This window comes from Lacerta agilis, chromosome 2, assembly GCF_009819535.1.
Source record: "Lacerta agilis isolate rLacAgi1 chromosome 2, rLacAgi1.pri, whole genome shotgun sequence".
In the NCBI taxonomy this organism is placed as follows: Eukaryota; Metazoa; Chordata; class Lepidosauria; order Squamata; family Lacertidae; genus Lacerta; species Lacerta agilis.
The window spans coordinates 39446326-39464308 of record NC_046313.1 but is presented as its reverse complement, the minus strand read 5'-3'; the positions used below and the strand labels follow the sequence as shown (position 1 = coordinate 39464308).

Here is a 17983-nt window from a genome sequence, read left to right as displayed (position 1 = left end):
CTATATCTGGTGAGCAGTGCTGGAGCACAAAGAAAGATGTATTGACATTGCCATTCTGGGCATTGTTGGCTCACCACCTGCCAGTCCTCGATAGAGAGCAGTCAGGCTCATGATTTGTTGTCTTTATTGCTAGTAAACTATCTGTAGTGAGCCTTGCTTCTCTCCCACCGATGACCCCAAAGTATAACTTTTGAAGAAGTGCGAACACCTGTAGTTCTTGGTTCAGTATCAAGGCTGTTGGTAGGTTTAAAAAAAATAAAAAATCATTACTGACTGAACACTTAATGAAGGAGAATGCAGAGTGTGTTCTGATTAGAGAGAAGCGCCTGTTTAATTTCCTGATGACTGATATACCTGACTTCTGTCCCATCCATAAAGTGGAAATGTCGTGTTAGGGGACTCATCCAATCACTTTAAAACATTTCAGACCCAGCTTTTGAATAAAATGTTTTCAAAGTACGGTGTGTGCTTAAAACAGTGATAAAGCAGCAATTAAGCAGTGTTTCCTAATGGCAGCAAACTCTTCCAAAGCACCTGGTGTCTAAATGATGTTAAATATGACACAAGCTGAGCTGATAAGGGGGCAGATCGCCATACTTGAAGCACCAGCACTGAAAAGGTCCAGCCCCTGGTAGATGCCGCCCCAGTCCTCTGGTTCACCTGACATATCCATATGGGAGAAGGCCATTTTCTTAAATACCCTGGTCTCAGACAGTCTGAAGTGAGGAAGGCAGTTGTTCTATGGGCAGAGCATATGCTCTGCATGCAAAAGATCCCAGGTTCATTCTGCAGGTTAAGCTGAGAAAGAGACCTGTCTTGAGAGCCAGTGTGGTGTAGTGGTTAAGAGCGGTAGACTCGTTATCTGGGGAACCGGGTTCACGTCTCCACTCCTCCACATGCAGCTGCTGGGTGACCTTGGGCTAGTCACACTTCTCTGAAGTCTCTCAGCCCCACTCACCTCACAGAGTGTTTGTTGTGGGGGAGGAAGGGAAAGGAGAATGTTAGCCGCTTTGAGACTCCTTCGGGTAGTGAAAAGCGGGATATCAAATCCAAACTCTTCTTCTTCTTCTCCTTCTTTCCAGCAAGTACATGTAGACAGCTAGATGGAGCCATGGTCTGATACTATTCAAGGCAGACGCCTATGTTCCTACTCCACATCTTTCCCCTGCACCTCCGAAACCTGGAAGCTAACTGCTCCACCAGGTTAGGGGTACAGTTCTCCTAGTGCCTTAAAAACTGCTGCTCGGAGGGCTCCCCCACAGGGCATGTGAATCACAGCAGATGTGTTCCCACTTTGTCTTTTGCAGACAGTAAAGTTAGACTCTGCTTATTGAAAGTCACAGAAGATGTCTACACTGGGGTGGTCAGAGGCATTGCTTATCACTCTCCAGCACAGGAGTCAGCCAGTTATTCTAATTGCATCTATTTAGTTGCCTCAGTGCTAATTCAGAGCTTTCTTTCACCTTTCAGAGATCTTGAACGATGTCATCCGCAGCATGAAGAAGGAAGGAGAATGGAAGGTAAAAAGTGTTGCTGCAGCCCACTTGTGTGCAGCCCACCATGAACCCTGTAGACCAGTGATGGCCAAATTTGGCCTTCCAGCTGTTTTGGGACTACAATTCCCATCATCCATGACCAGTGTTCCTATTAGCTAGGGATAGTGGGAGTTGTAGTCCCTAAACAGCTGGAGGGCCAAGTTTGGCCATCACTGGTCTACAGGATTCATGGTGATCTCTCAGCCTACTAATAAAAATTACCTGCACTTCTACTGGGCACTACAAAGTTGCTTAATTCAGTCAGACCACTGCTGTCCACACTTAATCTGCAATGTAGCAAGTGTATAGTTATTATTTGGGCCATGCCATGTGTTCACTTGTGTCTTCCGTGGCAATTACAGTTCCTAGAACTCCCCATAACTTTTGCTGACATAAGAAGGGTGCATTGCCAGGTCAGCCATGAAATTACTGGCTGTCAACAGACCAAAGAGGTTATTGGAATTAGCTTTGCTCCACTGGTTCTCCAAGGGCTTGTCGTGACTTCTGTAGAGCTGACTTGTAATTCTTTTTCTGATTTCTTCCTTCAGAAAGGGAAAGTATTGATCTCTCTGTTGCCCCTGTAGACTGCAAATATGACTGAGAGAAAGAGTTCCCTTTTTTGCTGTGGCTGATTATGTGTTGTAGCAGCTGAAAATCTTGTAAGGGTTAGAAAGCAGACCTGGGAGTTACCCCCTCCCCACACCACAAACATCAGGAAGCTGGTTTATGAGACTCAGTACATCCTGAATTGATATGTTCTGTAGAGCTTTCTCTGGTACAAGTGAAAAGGTCTTTAGCACCTAGAACAGAGATGGGGAACCCATGCGTTCCATATATTATTGGACTCCAACTCCCATCATCCCCAGCCATGCTGGCTGGGATTAATGGGATCTTGAGTCAAATCCCATTTGGAGAGCCACCGGTTCCCCATCTCTGCCCTAGAAAACCATCTGATGCTCCCATAATCCTGAATGTAAGAGCTGATGGGGAAACTGTGTAAGGTTAAGTCACTAAATTGTCCTCTCTTTGGAATGCTTTAACCAGCAGACCTTTTTACAAGCAAAATATATCTCCAGTAGTCCACAGTGGATCCTCCAACCCTATCCCATTAGCTACTCTATGCTGGGGCCGCTTTTAGCCCCAGAATATGTAAGAATTGAAAATTTTCCATGCTCATTTCTAGAAAGAAAGCAGAGTCTAATAGCTTATAATGGAATTGGGTGGGACAGGATAGGCGGGTTGATAATTCTATAGCACAGGAAGAAATGGGGTGGAGCAAGCATGAACTTGTTGATTCTGCCATGCTGCCTTTTTAGTGGTGTGATTATTATTTTAATTTTAAAAAATCTCTCTTCTCAGTTAAAAATGGCTTCCTTGTGGACCACCAGATTTGTGTTCACTCCCATCGTTCTTCCCCTCTTTGTCCCTGCAGGTACTTGTTATGGATCATCCGAGCACTCGCATTCTCTCATCTTGTTTTAAGATGTCAGACCTTTTGGCTGAAGGAATCACAAGTGAGTGACTTGAGCAAGAGCCTTGTATGCTTTGTTTTAATCAGAGGCTTATACCACTTTGAGAAATGCCCCTATCCTCTCTCTGGTACTGACACCTCCCTTCCATTCCAATGAATTATATGTATATCAGTTGAAAGTAAGCTGGATCTGCAACTTGCTACATAGTGTAATCCTGGAACAAAATAGAAACCTGCTCTTCTTGGCACCTTCATGCTTTTAGTCAAGTCAGTGAATCTGGTGTCATCGTTCCCCTCCATCCTCTTTCTTTCTTTCTTTCTTTCTTTCTTTCTTTCTTTCTTTCTTTCCCATCCAAAATTCAGACATCTCAAATGCATTTCCTTTCTCCAGTTATTGAAGACATTAACAAGCGCAGAGAGCCCCTCCCCAGCCTGGAAGCAATCTACTTGATCAGCCCCATTGAGACGGTAGGTCCTTAATCTCCGCATACTTGGGCAGACACTGAATTGCAGAGATCCTCCAGGTGCCACTTGATAGAGGGGAAATCCCACAATAGTCACCCAGTTCCTTATTTCAACATTGGAGGCCCTTAGGAAGGGAGGAAGTTGGTGGGAAGAACTGTGGGCAAGTGGGGCAGGTGTCATTGGCCGCCTGCCACTGTTTCCTGAAGCCCCTGTGGGTTCCATATAATCCCCATAGGCCAGGAAATCTGCTTCTCCGAGAAATCAGTCCAATTTAAGTATTCCTGGTATGGCTGGAGTATCCCTGTTTGTGAAACCAGGGTGAGGGAAGCTAGCGATGGAAGCTGAAATGCAGATATAGCTGTTGCTAACCATCCATTTTCCTTCTGCAGTCTGTGCATGCTCTGATAAACGACTTCAAAGCCACTCCCACCTTCACATACAAGGCTGCCCATGTCTTCTTCACTGACAGTAAGTTCAGGGCCTGCTCCTAATCAAACAGGAAGGCAGGTCAAGGCTTGTTCCGGGAAGGGAGAGAGATGAGCATGTGGTGGGATAGAGGAACACTCCATAATCCTACTGAGAGATTTGGCTTTGGTCCCGTGGCGTTTCCGGTCATCGAGGGCATTCCTGGCCTACCTGAAGGCCTTCCCGCCACAAATTCCACTCATAGCTGTAGGTTTTGGACTGTGCGCCGAAGCACATACTGTTGCTTGACATATTATCAACAGGGTTCAATGTGTTTTGGCCCCAGTGGGCATGTGCATTTTGGATGACTCCAAAAGTATGTCCCTGAGCCTCCCGTGTCACATGGCTTGGAGAGAAGTTGATGCTTCTGCTTGAAGAGGAGAAGTCTCGGTCCTTCTCAGTGCCCTATTTGTGAGCTTCTTGGAACTTCCCATGAGTTTTCTAGTCAGCATTGGGGAGAAGTAAAGGAAGACGCTGACCAGCACTGCTCAGGGTGGCCTACAGTTCTGGGCCCACATGTAACACTGCAACCCTTTGTTTTCCACCTTGGTAGCTGTCGGAGTGGGGTGGGGTGGGGGGCTGTTACCTAAGGAAACTTGCTGTGCAGTTAGTTTGGTGAGGGGAATGGGGAAAATCAGAGTAATTCCTGCCTCCTCCTCCTTGACTTTCAGCCTGCCCTGAGAACCTCTTCAATGAGCTTGGCAAATCGCGAATCACCAAAGCCATCAAAACACTCAAGGAAATAAATGTTGCCTTCCTTCCCTATGAATCACAGGTGAGGCGAGGGATGAGCAGAGGGTGGACTAGAATCGCTTGCAAATGGATGGGCAGCGGCTCTGTCATTGTAATGTTTTGCATGAGGGATGTTGCCATTGTTAAGAACACGGGGCACCATGCGCAGGAATTCTTGTGTGGCTGTACAAAATTTGAGGTGGCAGCCTTGATATTGAGATTTCTTGAGGTGCGTGATATACGCCCCACAGGCCTCCCTTAGTAGTTTATACTTTGGCCACATCTTAGTTAGCTGGGAAGGAACAATCCAGCTGGGTAGATAGACTTACCCAACCCTCGTGTGCTGCAGTTGTCCTTGAATTACAGTTCCCATCCTCCCTGACCATTGCCCATGCTAGCTGGGACTGAAAGGAGTTGGATTCCAACAACATGTGGAGGGCACCAGGTTGGGGAAGGCTGGAAGAAGCCATATGTGCTTAAAATTGAGGACAGATTGTAGCTTGGATTCATCCGTGTGGCTGGATGCATGCTGTGCTTGCTCCGATAATGGAAGCTTAGCTGCTAAGTAATTGCAGAAAAAGTATCAGACTGTTACTTAAGTGACCATTTCAGCTAGTAGGGACTAGCAAGAGAATTTAGATTTTAATTATTCTGCCAAACTATTGAGAACAGCATCTTGCCTAATAATGCTGGTCAAGTATACCTCTGGTGTTCACTTCTGCTGCAAGTGAATCATTCTCAGTATTGGGGTGCAGGACTAGATTTGGGTGGATGGGTTCACAGGCAACTCGTGTGAACTTTTCTGGGGTTTTTTAAAAAAACCTATAACTGTTTTATTAAAAGGTTAACTAGAAGTCAAAAGTTTACAAAGAAAAGGGAACTGAGGTTTAGCAATTACTCCTCGCCTTTCATCAGATTGTCTTGCAGCTGCTTATAGAGCTTAATATGCTCTCATCACCTCAAGCAAGTTGCCAGATGAGCCTGTTTTGTGCTAGATAGTCCCTGTACAAGTGATGAATGAGAGCCCCAAAGAGCTTGAGGGAAGGATGCCAACTGGAGGCCTGTACAGGTCCAGGACCTGTTACAGCACTTCAGAGGCTTCAGAGATCCAAGGACCCAGCAGCTTTTAATGGCTTTAAAGTGTTGCATGTTCAGAGTTCACAAATAACCATTAGCTCTTGCCCCAGTGATGATCGTGTGATGTGCTGGATTATGAGATTATGATGAGATGGATTTCAAGATACAGGTTGCCCTGTCATGTTTGCACCCATTGACATACAGCGTAGGAGGTGATGTTTTCAAACACAGTAATCCAGGGAGAGGCTGTTTTCAGAAAGATATTTCTTGGGAAATGGGCACTTCTGTGATTTTTCTAGAGATTGTTGTGAAAGAGCATTGCTAGAGCACAGTGTAGGTTCCTGGTGTCTTCCTCACAGACCACTAGTGTATTATTCCCTTTCTCCCGTTTTTTCTCTTTCTAGGTGTACATCCTTGACAGCCCCCAGAACTTCCACCATCTCTTTAGCCCTTACTGCAGGGAGGATAAGAACAATCACTTAGAAAGGATGGCAGAGCAAATTGCCACGTTATGCGATACCCTCAAGGAGTACCCTTCGATTCGCTACAGGAAGTCAGTACCACTGCATACTGAGGAGTGGGAGGGAGGGGACAGGGAACTTGTGATATCAGGAGGATGTGGACAAGAAGCATAACAGGCCATAATGCTTTGCAGAGAAGTTGGTGGGGGTCTTATATTAGGGGTTACAATGAGAGAAAACCCAACTATTCATTACACCAGCTTTTCCTGGCATACTGTTCTCCTGAAGTTTTGGAGTACACTCCCATCAGCACAGTACTCCAAAACATCAGAAGAGCACCAGGTTGGGGAAGGCTGCATTATGGAGTGAGGAAGTGTCCTGCAACTTATTGTTGGAATGGTAAGGAATCCTTGGCCACCTGCTCCGGATGGGGGTTCACTTCACTGCCAGGTGCCTGTTCTACTACAGAGAGAGGGGGTGAGAACCAGGGTGCTTATCTGTTGATGAAATAACTTGCTCGCCTTGTTGCCATATCCAGTGGAGGAAGCAGTGCTCCTCAAAAGCCTTACCCTGTTGCATGTTTTGTTGTAGTGGCTCTGAAGAATGCTGCCTGTTGGCCCATGCAGTGTTGGCAAAACTGAATGCCTTCAAAGCAGACAACCCCACCATGGGAGAGGTGAGCAATCCTAGCGTTTTTTCCACAGCCTGTGGAGCTAGAGCTAGAGGCCAAGGCAGTGGGAGGTCAGCTGCTCTGATACAATTTCAGAAAGCCCTGCAGCGAAGATTTCACTGGCAGAGCACAAGTATGATGACTTGAGGAGAGATCTGGGGAAACTCCCTTGGAGTGCAGGAGAATGCAGAAGTGACCTTCCTCCACGCAGAGATGAAAAACAACCTGGGCCGTGCCTAAGTTGGGGCAGGGTGGCTAATGGCTGGCCTTCAGCTTTGTGACTAATTCACGGGTGGACAATTGGGTGTGTAGCCTGACCACTCCACTGCCTTCCTCTCCTCCAAGCCCTGCCCTTGATGGCTAGCATGTTCCATTTAACTGGATGCCGGGTGTCTTGCCAAACACCCACAAGATGTGCTCTTTGCAGAGGCTGCCTGTGAGGGTTTAGGCATGTACTAAGAACCAAAGTAGATGGGCAAAAAGTTCCCCATCATTTTATTTCCATTTGTTATTAAAACTAAAACACAGCAGGTGGAGGCTGCAAGTTTTATCACAACAGGGACTGTGTATGTATAAGTGCATGGTTACTTTAGCCCCTTCCCCACGGGCCATCTTTCTTCACTGCTCTCCACAACCTTTTTTTCTCATGAGTGAAAAAGGCACTAAGGAGGTATGATGATCCAAAAAAAAAAAAAAAGGTCTATGGGGAAAGGGTTAAAGTGCACACAGTTGCACAGGCATACAGTGCTGCTGTGATCAGGCCTCCCGCTGCCGTATTTCATTTCAAAAAAAGATGAACGAAGCAAAATACCTGGAGAGGCTCATCCATCATTTAGTTTGGCACTGAAATGTTCCATTTTACGGAACCTCACTGTTGGAAGCCTAAGATGTCCTGTGCAAGACGACTTCCAGACAGGGCATTTCCCTCTGGCTTTGAGTCCCATTTCTTTCTGGTGTTGCTGCAGTAGTTCTAGGCCAGGGTGCCCTCTAGATGATGTTGGACTACAACTCCCATCATCCCTGGTGGTTGGGCTGTGCTGGCTGGGGCTGATGGGAATTAGAGACAAGAACAGCCAAAGGGCAAAAACATTGGCTCTTGGCATTTGCAATGATATTCGAATCCCCATTTATAAAGAAAGGGGGCAGACCAGGACTGGTCTCGCTTGCTGGAAATAGTTGTTTTCCACAGGTATGTGTGAGGTTTCTGTAGTGGCTTCTCACGAGTAAAGAGTCCACACTCCAGATCCTCTTATTTACAGGATTTATTGTACAACTATATACAATGCAGAGCTCAAAAGTCTGTGACTGTCTCAGTCACTCTCAGATGCCGGAAGTGGCGCTTTTTGAGAGTGCCCCCAACAAAAGAACTTGGGCACCCCAAGTCTCCTCCTCTCATCCCTTCGTTTCACCCCTCTATGCAATTGGGGTGACGGAACTGCTGTTGCCCCCTCCTCCATTGAGCCGCTTGGTCGGTGTTGGGAACCTGGAGCATCCCACAGCCCCTTCCCCACAGAGCTTTCTTCCTGCTTGTCACTCCCGCAGGATGTCTCCCTGCTGCTCCGGTGGGGTTGGGAACCTTCAGCCTTGCAGAGCCCTTCCACCACCCCACTGGGCTCTGACGGTTCCCTGACAGTATGTCAGGGACTGTTATGTTAGCAGGAATTACGGCTAACTTCTTCATGTTCTGGGGATTTCAAAATTATGTGCATAAGAGGGAAAGGGACTTGTAGCTCACTTCCAGCTGATGTCACAGAAATCATCCATTATGTTCCCATGATATTGATGGAGCCACCACCTCCAGCCCAAAGGATGTGCTACTGCAGTGCTAGTTGCAGGGAACAATTTGCTTTGAAGCAGCTTTCCCCTCAAACAATAATTATCTCACAGGGCAGGGAACAAGAGGTACTGCCCACGATCAGCAATAGTTCTACTGTTTTGGGAAGACTGAGGGTAGCCTTGACAGTGTGGCTTCTGAAGGAGGTGTGGCCACAGCAAAGGTACTGCAAGTGCCTTTAACCCAGGGGTGCCATTCAGGTGTTATTGGACTGCCAACTCTTATCAGGTTCAGCCAGTAGGAAGCGATGTTGGGAACTACAGTCCAACGACACCTGGGGAGCACAACATGGGCTACCCTTGCTCGGAGTTACCTTCCTTGTCTGCAGTGTTTCTTGATTCATTTGAAAAGAGCATCTATAGGACACTGCTGTGTGTCTGTGTGGCCACCTGCTGGCATAGGAATGTACTGCACAAATGTTCCAGTTACAGGTGGGTAGCCGTGTTGGTCTGCCATAGTCAAAACAAAATAAAGTAAAAAAATCTTTCCAGTAGCACCTTAGAGACCAACTAAGTTTGTTCTTGGTATGAGCTTTCGTGTGCACGCACACTTCTTCAGATAGTATCTTCAGATAGTATCTTCAGATAGGTATCTGAAGAAGTGTGCATGCACACGAAAGCTCATACCAAGAACAAACTTAGTTGTTCTCTAAGGTACTACTGGAAAGATTTTTTTATTTTATTTTGTTCTGCACAAATGTGTAAAGGTACATTCCTGTGCTCATTCTGACTAGGCTTGAAGATTGCTGGGAAATGAGACTTAGCGTTGGGATTTGAAGGCCTGACTTGGGCTGCAATTTTGGATAGTTTGTTTTCAGCCCCCAACCTGCTGCTGCTGCTGCATTCATAGAGATATTTTTTCCTGTCATCAAGGCAGCCTAAATACTTCGGAATGCAGTGTCTCCTTTTTAAACTTGCAAATTTGGCCTCATCCATGCTGACTTCTAGTAGATATATGTGAAAGGATTTATAGGCAGTCCCCATTGTCCAAGCAAACCCTAAAGAACTTTTGTAAAAGAGCACCAGAGGCAGAATTTCTACCCCAGATAACAGGCAGGTCTGTGGCTCACAGTGATGGCTTCTTTCCTTTGCGGCGTGTACAGCCCAACATGTTTTGAGTCATCTCTGCACTAATGGGATTGTGCACTGCCAATTGGGAAGGGATTTTGTACATTTTAATAATTGCATTTCTGACCATGCCCTCTGCCCTGAGCTTGCTGGAGAGGTTGCACGCAACTGGTAGCTAGTGCAGCAGGCAGGTTTACGGGGGTGGGGAGGGAGGAGGCGAGGCCCAGGGAAGTGGAGCACACAGCCTTTCTTTCTGGGCTGCTTGGTGCTGGCCTCAAATGGCATCTAATCTCTCTCCTCGCCTTCCCTTTTCCATCCACTCTTAGGGTCCTGACAAATCTCGCTCTCAGCTTTTGATTGTAGACCGGAGCTGTGACCTGGTATCTCCGCTTCTCCATGAGCTCACCTTGCAGGCCATGGCCTATGACCTGCTCAACATTGAGAACGATACGTATAGGTGAGGTCCGGTGGTGGTGGTGGTGGTGGCAAGAGCGCAAAGGTAGAAATCCCTGGAGGGGGAGAATGCCTCCTTGCTCAGGTAGCAGCCATGTGTGTCTTACCAAAGCCTTTTTCCCCTCTTGCCTTTCCTCAACCCTGCCAGGTATGAATCCACAGGCATCAGCGACTCACGAGAAAAAGTGGTACTGCTGGATGAAGACGATGACCTGTGGGTGGATCTGCGCCATATGCACATTGCCGACGTCTCCAAGTGAGAACTTGTTTGTGTGTGCGCACAAACACACATACGTGCTCTGCTTCCCAGTTGCTGGAAGTAACCTATCCCTGATGTGTCTGAATCAATTATTTTGATGGCTGTTGCCTCACTTCCCAGGTCCACTTGGGTTACAACTTATGTCGGCAGCCAGACTGAATCAGGTGGTAATAGGAAAAACAGTCTTCCTACCCCGGCGCTGCTGCTACCCCTAATATTAACATCCCTTCTGCTGTCGGGAGCTCTGACTTTTGCAGCCTGCATGGAGCACTGCTGTATATTGCAGAGCCTGAGAGTCAGATCTCTGGGAGTTGTTAGGAACATAGGTAGCTGCCTTATACTGAATCAGATCATTGGGTCCCTCTAGCTCTATTGTCTACACTGATTGGCAGCAGCTCCCCGGGGTTTCAGGTGGCGGTCTGTCCCAGTCCTATCTGGAGATGTTGGGGATTGACCTTGGGACCTTCTGCATGCGAAGCAGATGCCCTACCCCTGAGCTATGGCCCTTCTGCCTGCCTTCTGTTTGGCTGTAGCCCATTCCTGAGTAAGCCATGAATGTGACTTCCTTCCACAGGAAAGTGACTGAGCTCCTGCGGACCTTCTGTGAGAGCAAGAGACTCACCACAGACAAGGTGAGGCTGCTAGGCTGATGCCTATGTGTTACTCTTCTAGCCGTTCTTCCCCTGGGGAGGTCAGAGAGGCTCCCTGGCAGTGTCCCATCCAGCAACTTAACAAGGCTGGAGCTGCTTAGCTGAAACTCCCCAGCACTTGAAGCTTCCATGTTCACTTTCATGGAGATCTCAAGTGTTGCTGGCTGGAAGCTCCAGGATACGTGGGGTTGGGTAAGAGTTAACTGAGTTGGGATCCCCCAGCCTGCAGATCTTCTTAGTGTAGGGAAAGTTGTTTTTGGTCCATATCTCTGATGCCACCTGATCTTGGCATTGCTGGTTTCTCCATTTCCCTTTCTAGGCCAACATTAAAGACCTGTCTCAGATCCTGAAGAAGATGCCCCAGTACCAGAAAGAATTACACAAGGTAACAGATGCAAGGCACCAGGACTGTCATTTTGCTTTGAATATTCTATTCTCACCACCACCACCTTTCCACTCTCAGAGCACCTACTGCTCATGGAAGTAACAAACAGATCAACAACAAAAATAAATCCAGAAACCATTCAGCAACAGTTAGCAGGAATTAAAATACCGGAAGTATATCAGTACATTTCCAAATAGTTTTTAATTGTTTCTACCTGGCTTTAGAAGGCTAGGAGAGAGCAACTGGATGGCAGGGCCAACATGGAGCAGGGCCTCCCCAGAAGAGCAAGGCATGGCAGCCTCACATGGAAGGAGACGGTCCTTAAGAATACCTAAGATGTTTGCTTGAGGCTTTAGAGTTCAAAATCAGCACCTTGGGACTTACAGATATGCTGCTTGTTCTTTTAGAAGAGCAGTATTTTTATATTTCTTGGTTTGTTTATTGTTCTTACTAGCACTTTTTAAAACAAAAAGTGGACTCAAAGCGACTTGCAGTATAATGCAAACATTAAAACAAACATGAAACTAAATAGAAGCTAAAAGCTAGAAGCCTTCACTTACATAAGGAGTGGTCTGTTGCATCCCATCCCGTAAAGGAGGCCCCAGAGATTGCTGCTTGCCCATTGAGGTTGCACTGTGAGGCAAGGAGAAGGGATGGTCAAAAACTCGTTGGCTGAACAAGTAATCATTTTCCTACCCCTCCCCCCGTTCCCCACCTCCTTCACCCTGCAGTATTCCACACATCTGCACCTAGCAGAGGACTGCATGAATTCCTTCAAGGGCACAGTGGAGAGGTTGTGCGGCGTGGAGCAGGTGAGCATGTTAAAGAGTCTGGAGCAACGTAGGAGGGGCTGGATAGCTTTACTTCCCCCCCAACTTTGCTCACTCAGAGATCAGGCCATGGACAGACACATAGAGCAATGGACAATCTTCCCTTGCTTTCTTGAGTAATGCTGCCCTGTGATCTTGGGAGGTGGCTCCATGAGAGCAGCCAAGCAGAAGGGGATTGATGGATGTCTTCCCTGCCTCCAGGACTTAGCCACAGGTACAGACGTTGACGGAGAGAAAATCAAAAACCCCATGAAGACTATTGTGCCGATTGTCCTGGACACCAACGTGGCCGCGTTTGATAAGATCCGCATCATCCTGCTCTGCATCCTCCTCCAGAACGGTACTCCCTTGTCCACTTCTTCTCCTCCCTTACATTGTCCGCAGAGACCTAGGGCAAAGGCCTGATCTGCGGAAAGGAAGGGCAGCTTTCATCTAGACTCAGGCCTGGCACCCAGCCGCTTTCCTCCCAAGACATTATTTGAGTTTTGCCACTGTTGCCTTGAGAAAAACTGAGACATGGGTTCATGGGACTATTGTTGGGGCTCTTTCTCAGCACCCAGCAACACAAGTGGGTGGGTCCATATATCTTATGTACAGCTGCTTGGGGCAGGTGCCGCCATGACCCTGAGGGCCATGTCTAGCATCCTGGAGTGCTGTTTTTCTGAGCCGCGTTCTCTCTGCATAGGCATCAATGAGGAGAACCTCACCAAGCTCATCCAGCATGCCAACATACAGCAGGACAGGGACATCCTCTACAACATGCACTGCCTGGGGGCCGCCATCATGCCAGAGGTATTTCAGTCCCATTCTTTGTTGCAATCTCTGTGCAGGTGGCTTGTGGCTGGGCCAGCCTCCCCCAACCTGGTGCCCTTAAGAGGAGGGCTAGCCAATGTGGTGCTATCTAGATGTTGTTGGACTCCAGATTCCATTGGTGCCAGCCCATCTGGGTGATGGGAGTGGTAGTCAGCAACGTCTGGAAAGCACCAGTTGAAGGCTGGCCTAAGCTGTTATGCCTGGGTCAGGTTGTGCTTCTGCTGTTGCTGGTGTTCTTTGAGAGTCAAGGCAATTCTTGGTCTTTCAGGAAGTAACTTCTGGGTTTCCTGATAAGGTGGCTCTCCTGAGGGAGGGAAGTCCTTCCGTCTGTCTGTCTGTCTGTCTGCCCATCTATCTACCTCAATCTGCTCATTCTCCTTTGTTCTTTTTCTCTTTTGCCTCTTTGCCTGTCTCTTTGGCCAAACCAGCTGGAGCCTGTTCGGTAAGCAGTTGCTCATTCCTGAATCTCTTTCCACTCCCCTCCTCCAGTGAATCTGACTTTTCAACTTTTAATTTATTTTGTTTCACTGATTCCTCACCTCACAGGACATTGGTGCACACATGAAACCTATAAGGAAAGTGCGACTGGAGCCTACCTACCAGCTCTCCCGGTGGATTCCTTTTCTTAAGGATGTCATGGAGGTACACAGACAAGGGTCAGGGTGGGGAAGGTCGGAAATGCTACAGGAAAGGAGAGGGTCTCTTTATGCCACCTGCCCCATAAGTCCTGGGGGACTTCGCTGCAGAGAGCATCTCCCTTTGGAGGCAGAGCAGTTGTATAAGAGAAGCCCCTTCAGAGGTGAAGCTATCAATATGTAGAGCACAGGGCGAAAAATCGAGGCCAGCCCAGCATTGATACCCTTCAACATTTCAAACAGTTTCATGCTCCCAGTTGGGCACTACAGTGCACATCCAGGAACATGGGATGTACCCTGGGAAAGGCAGGTATCTGTTCCTTTCTTTTCCCTTTCTGTCTCCCCAGACTGGGAACCAGTTATGCAGATGGCTTGCATATGGTGTTCAGTCCCTCTAGAGCAGCAAGAGAGCTGCCCATTTTGGTGGGGTTCACTTGATTCTCTCCCCCCCCCCAAAAAAAAAGAGTAGTACCAACTGAAAGCATTCTAAGGCAAGGCCTGTGGTGCAGTCTCTCCATATTAAAGTCACCTGGACCTGTTTTGCCCTTCCATGTGACTACCATAAATAACAAGTTTACAGTGTGCTAGGTCCTTGTCATCTCCCATTCCTTCACCACTTCTTGTCTGAGAATGTGGCCAGCCTTACATTTTGTCTTGTTTTGGGGGCTCCTGTATGTGTTTGTCCTCGTTTAACTTTTGTTGTGGTCACTCTGGATCATGCAGGCCATGGGGTGTGGGTGGGTGGCGTGGGCAGCCGGCCGGGTGTAGCTTGCATTCCTTCGCTTGGGCCAGGCTGCCCTTCGCTGACAAGGATGCTGTTACCCTGACGATTCATCTTGGTACTGCCCATTGATCCAGCTTCAATCTGATAGTTAAATCCAATCAAAGGAGCCTTTCGCCTGCTCTCGCCCCAGCCAACTCCACGTATGTAGCTCTGTGAGCTGGGCTGCACAAAACATTAAGCTCCCACCGTAAAAAGTCAACAAAGGATTAATCTGAAAGTCCTCATTATGAAGCATTCCCGTGTTGTTGTATAGCCCAGCCCCATGTGCCTGTGAGCTGCTGGAGTGGTTTGGTTGTGAGTAATGCTTGGAGGGGTGGGGGGAAAGAGATTCTGATAGTATTTCTGCCACAGAGGAGAGATTTTGGAGTAGCAAATGAGTTTGGCAAATAGGTGGTGATAGTTCAGCACGATGTTCTGCCACACCTTCTGTAATGTTGACCAATGGTGTGGTAACTGCCTGGTGGAATCAACCCTTGTTGTTCTCCTCAGGGGTGCAAAATATTTCACCTTTATTCTTTAGCCTGTTAACAAGCCAACCCCCACCCCAAATAAATAGTCAAGTTGAGCAGTGGAATGTGCCCTGCAGCTTATTATTTCCAGCAGAACGAGGAGAAAGAGAGATCTTTTCTCCTTTGTTCATGTTTTCACAGGACGTCATCGAGGACAAGCTGGACAAGAAGTTGTGGCCTTATGTGTCTTGCCCAGCCCCGGGCCCCTCCTCACAAGCTGCTGTGAGGTGAGGAAAAGTGGAAGTATTTTGTGATGGCTCCTTTCTCTTTCCCACCCGCTTCCCACGTCTCCACAAACACACAGTTCCAGGGCTTGCATCTACATTCCAGAAGTTTATTTCAAGTCTGTCCCCCCCCCCCTTTTAAGGGAACGAAAGGCCATAAATAAATCTAAACCAAGTGAGAAATGAACCAAGGAAAAGCCTTTTAAAAAGTGTTTTGAGTTTATCTTCCTGAGACTTATTGGTCGACAATATCTCTTCCTGTATAAGGCACAACATGAGAATTCTACAGCTGCAGAGTATGCAGTAGGGATTATTCTTCTCCAGGCAAAGGACAAAGAAGGGGGTGATGGTGCCTAAATTTGTTTGGAGGGGCTGCAGGGAGTAGTAAGAGAGAGGGATAATCCCTATACACGAGTGTTTGTGCAGCAGGATTGGGTGGTTGTTGCAATATGAAAGAGATCGAACAGGCACTATTTTGTGGTGCCAAACCTCAGCTCTGTGATGAGTCACATCAAACCTCGTAGTTCTATGATGCCCAAGTATGATACAGGACCTAATACACCACGAAAGAACAAGAGAACTGCATCTGAAACTGCTAGTGCTTCTTTTCTCCAAATAAAACTCCATGTGTGTTATGTTTCCCTGCCCTGCTGTGTTTGATTCATTTTATTTTATTTTTTGTAGAAGCCGTTTTTAAGGTTTCCTTTTCTCATTCTTAACTCTAACTCACTTAGCCGCCAGAGCAATATGTTGCTTGTTCCCTGGGCTGAGACTGTGCAGGAGCCACCCTTTCCAGGAGCAGCAGGCCCAGCACAGAGAGAAAAACTCTGTTTTGCTAGCTGGCATGTACTTAACTTGACAGTCTTCTTGCAGCTGGCGCCCTATGCCCACATAACATCTTTTCCCCCCTCAGTGCTCGCTTTGGTCATTGGCACAAGACCAAGACCGCCACCGAGTACCGGACAGGACCCCGCCTCATCCTGTTTGTACTGGGGGGAGTTACCATGTCGGAAATGCGCTGTGCCTATGAAGTCACTGATGCCACGGATGGAAAGTGGGAGGTGCTAATTGGTAAGTGTGCTGGTGAGGGCACAGATCACTCTTTAGGCTGGAAACCATTCATAGGCAAGTAAATGATTCAGGGATTTTCTTGGTGTTCCTTGTGACATATATTGGAACACACAGAGCAGAAAGCAAATTCAGACGGGTTTTCTGGAACTAGACAATGCGCTCTTCTAGCAATGGGGGCTTCGGGGTTAAAAGTAGTATACATATAAACATCATCATTATTATCATTATTGATGCAATGGGGAGATGTAATGCTTCTACAAATGAATTTTTTCTGGCTTAAGAAAAAGTTCTTCGCTAGAGAGAGAAGAGGGGTTGCCCTGGATGGTGTGGCTGCTTCTGGGCGCAGCGTTTTGATGCCAACCTATATATTGCCATCTTTCACTACATGGATTTGTTGAGTATCACTCATGTGTCCTGAAGCTCTTTGGGTAAAATCTGCTCCCGACTGTGTCGGAATGGACCTGGGAAGGTTGTTTGCTACATTCTTCTTCAAACCTTGGCTGGAGAAACCAGTTGTAGATTGAGATATAGAGCAGTGGCAGCAATCCTGTCCAGAAGTCCGTCGTGTGGGAGCTAGCAAGTAATGATGAGCTAGGTGCTGGCAGAGTGCAGCAGCTTCTTAACATGTGGGCCTGTTTGCTCAGTGTGCAATGGACTCCTCTAAGGTTGCCCTGCCAACTTTTCTTCTCTGCTACACAGGCTCATCCCACATCCTGACTCCCAAGCAGTTCCTGGAAGAAGTGCGCAATCTGACTGAGCAGGCTCCACTGAAGTCCTAAGAACATCCCACGCCCATAAGAGACTGTCTGACAGCAGTTCTGTTTATCTGCCCAGATAAACCTTTATTCTCAAAAAGATGCCTTCTCACACACACACCTGACTTTGCTTCTGTCCTTTTAAGACTGGCCCCTCCTTCAGCCCAGCTATCATGAATGAGCATGACACTGGAGGACCTGGTCTAGTGTCCAGGCCGAAGACGAGGGTCCAGCCACCTGTTACGTGAATCCTTTATTTAACACTGTGATGAGGTTTCTGGTTGCACTTTATTTTCTGTTCCCCTCTTCCCCCACAACCTCCGCCCAGCCTTCCCCAAAAGGAGGGGAAATGTAAACTGTATATCTGATGGATAAGCATCTCCTACTTCTCCCTTCATCAGTGCAGTTATTTACTCCCTCAGGGATTTCCAGGAAATGAGCTGCTTTGATGTCTATACACATGTCTTTGTCTAGACTCCAGCTTGGTTCTCATTCTTCTTCTTCTTTTTTTTGGGGGGGGGGGACAAAGGTAAATTGCTCACTGAAAGAACTTATTTTTGGTTGTTGTTGGTTTCAGGAAAAGTTTGAATGGATTCAAGACCATTCACCCCCCAATCCTATGTAACATGTAGAAGCGGTAGCTGTTCCTGGATGCCCAGTGTTGCAGGCCTACTGGTTGTGCTGACACCTAGTATAAGATGAGGGCTACTGTAATTTTTAAAAGACATGGGGAAATGAATGTATGGGAGGTGCTGTGTACTACTTGCATTGCGAGACTTATTTAGCTCTGCTGAAGAAATCCCAGTGTATATAAATAAATGTGAAAATTAAAGTTGTC

At 47.3% G+C, this 17983-nt stretch overlaps 1 protein-coding gene across 2 annotated transcripts in view; it reads left to right on the top strand.

The window, feature by feature from the left end:
• The window catches only part of STXBP2 (syntaxin binding protein 2), a 37821-nt gene extending 19838 nt beyond the window's left edge, over positions 1-17983 (top strand). The window contains exons 2-19 of one of the 2 annotated variants that reach the window (XM_033139655.1): positions 1471-1520; positions 2968-3049; positions 3398-3474; positions 3861-3939; positions 4608-4711; positions 6150-6298; positions 6798-6882; positions 10104-10234; positions 10379-10486; positions 11064-11121; positions 11459-11524; positions 12256-12336; positions 12556-12694; positions 13040-13146; positions 13714-13809; positions 15237-15322; positions 16233-16390; positions 17090-17983. In XM_033139655.1, coding sequence (XP_032995546.1) covers positions 1471-1520; positions 2968-3049; positions 3398-3474; positions 3861-3939; positions 4608-4711; positions 6150-6298; positions 6798-6882; positions 10104-10234; positions 10379-10486; positions 11064-11121; positions 11459-11524; positions 12256-12336; positions 12556-12694; positions 13040-13146; positions 13714-13809; positions 15237-15322; positions 16233-16390; positions 17090-17169 — 1736 coding nt within the window. In that variant the 3' untranslated portion in view covers positions 17170-17983. Of the gene's footprint in view, positions 1-1470; positions 1521-2967; positions 3050-3397; positions 3475-3860; positions 3940-4607; positions 4712-6149; positions 6299-6797; positions 6883-10103; positions 10235-10378; positions 10487-11063; positions 11122-11458; positions 11525-12255; positions 12337-12555; positions 12695-13039; positions 13147-13595; positions 13629-13713; positions 13810-15236; positions 15323-16232; positions 16391-17089 lie in introns of those variants that run through there. The other variant, XM_033139656.1, reaches the window with a different exon arrangement.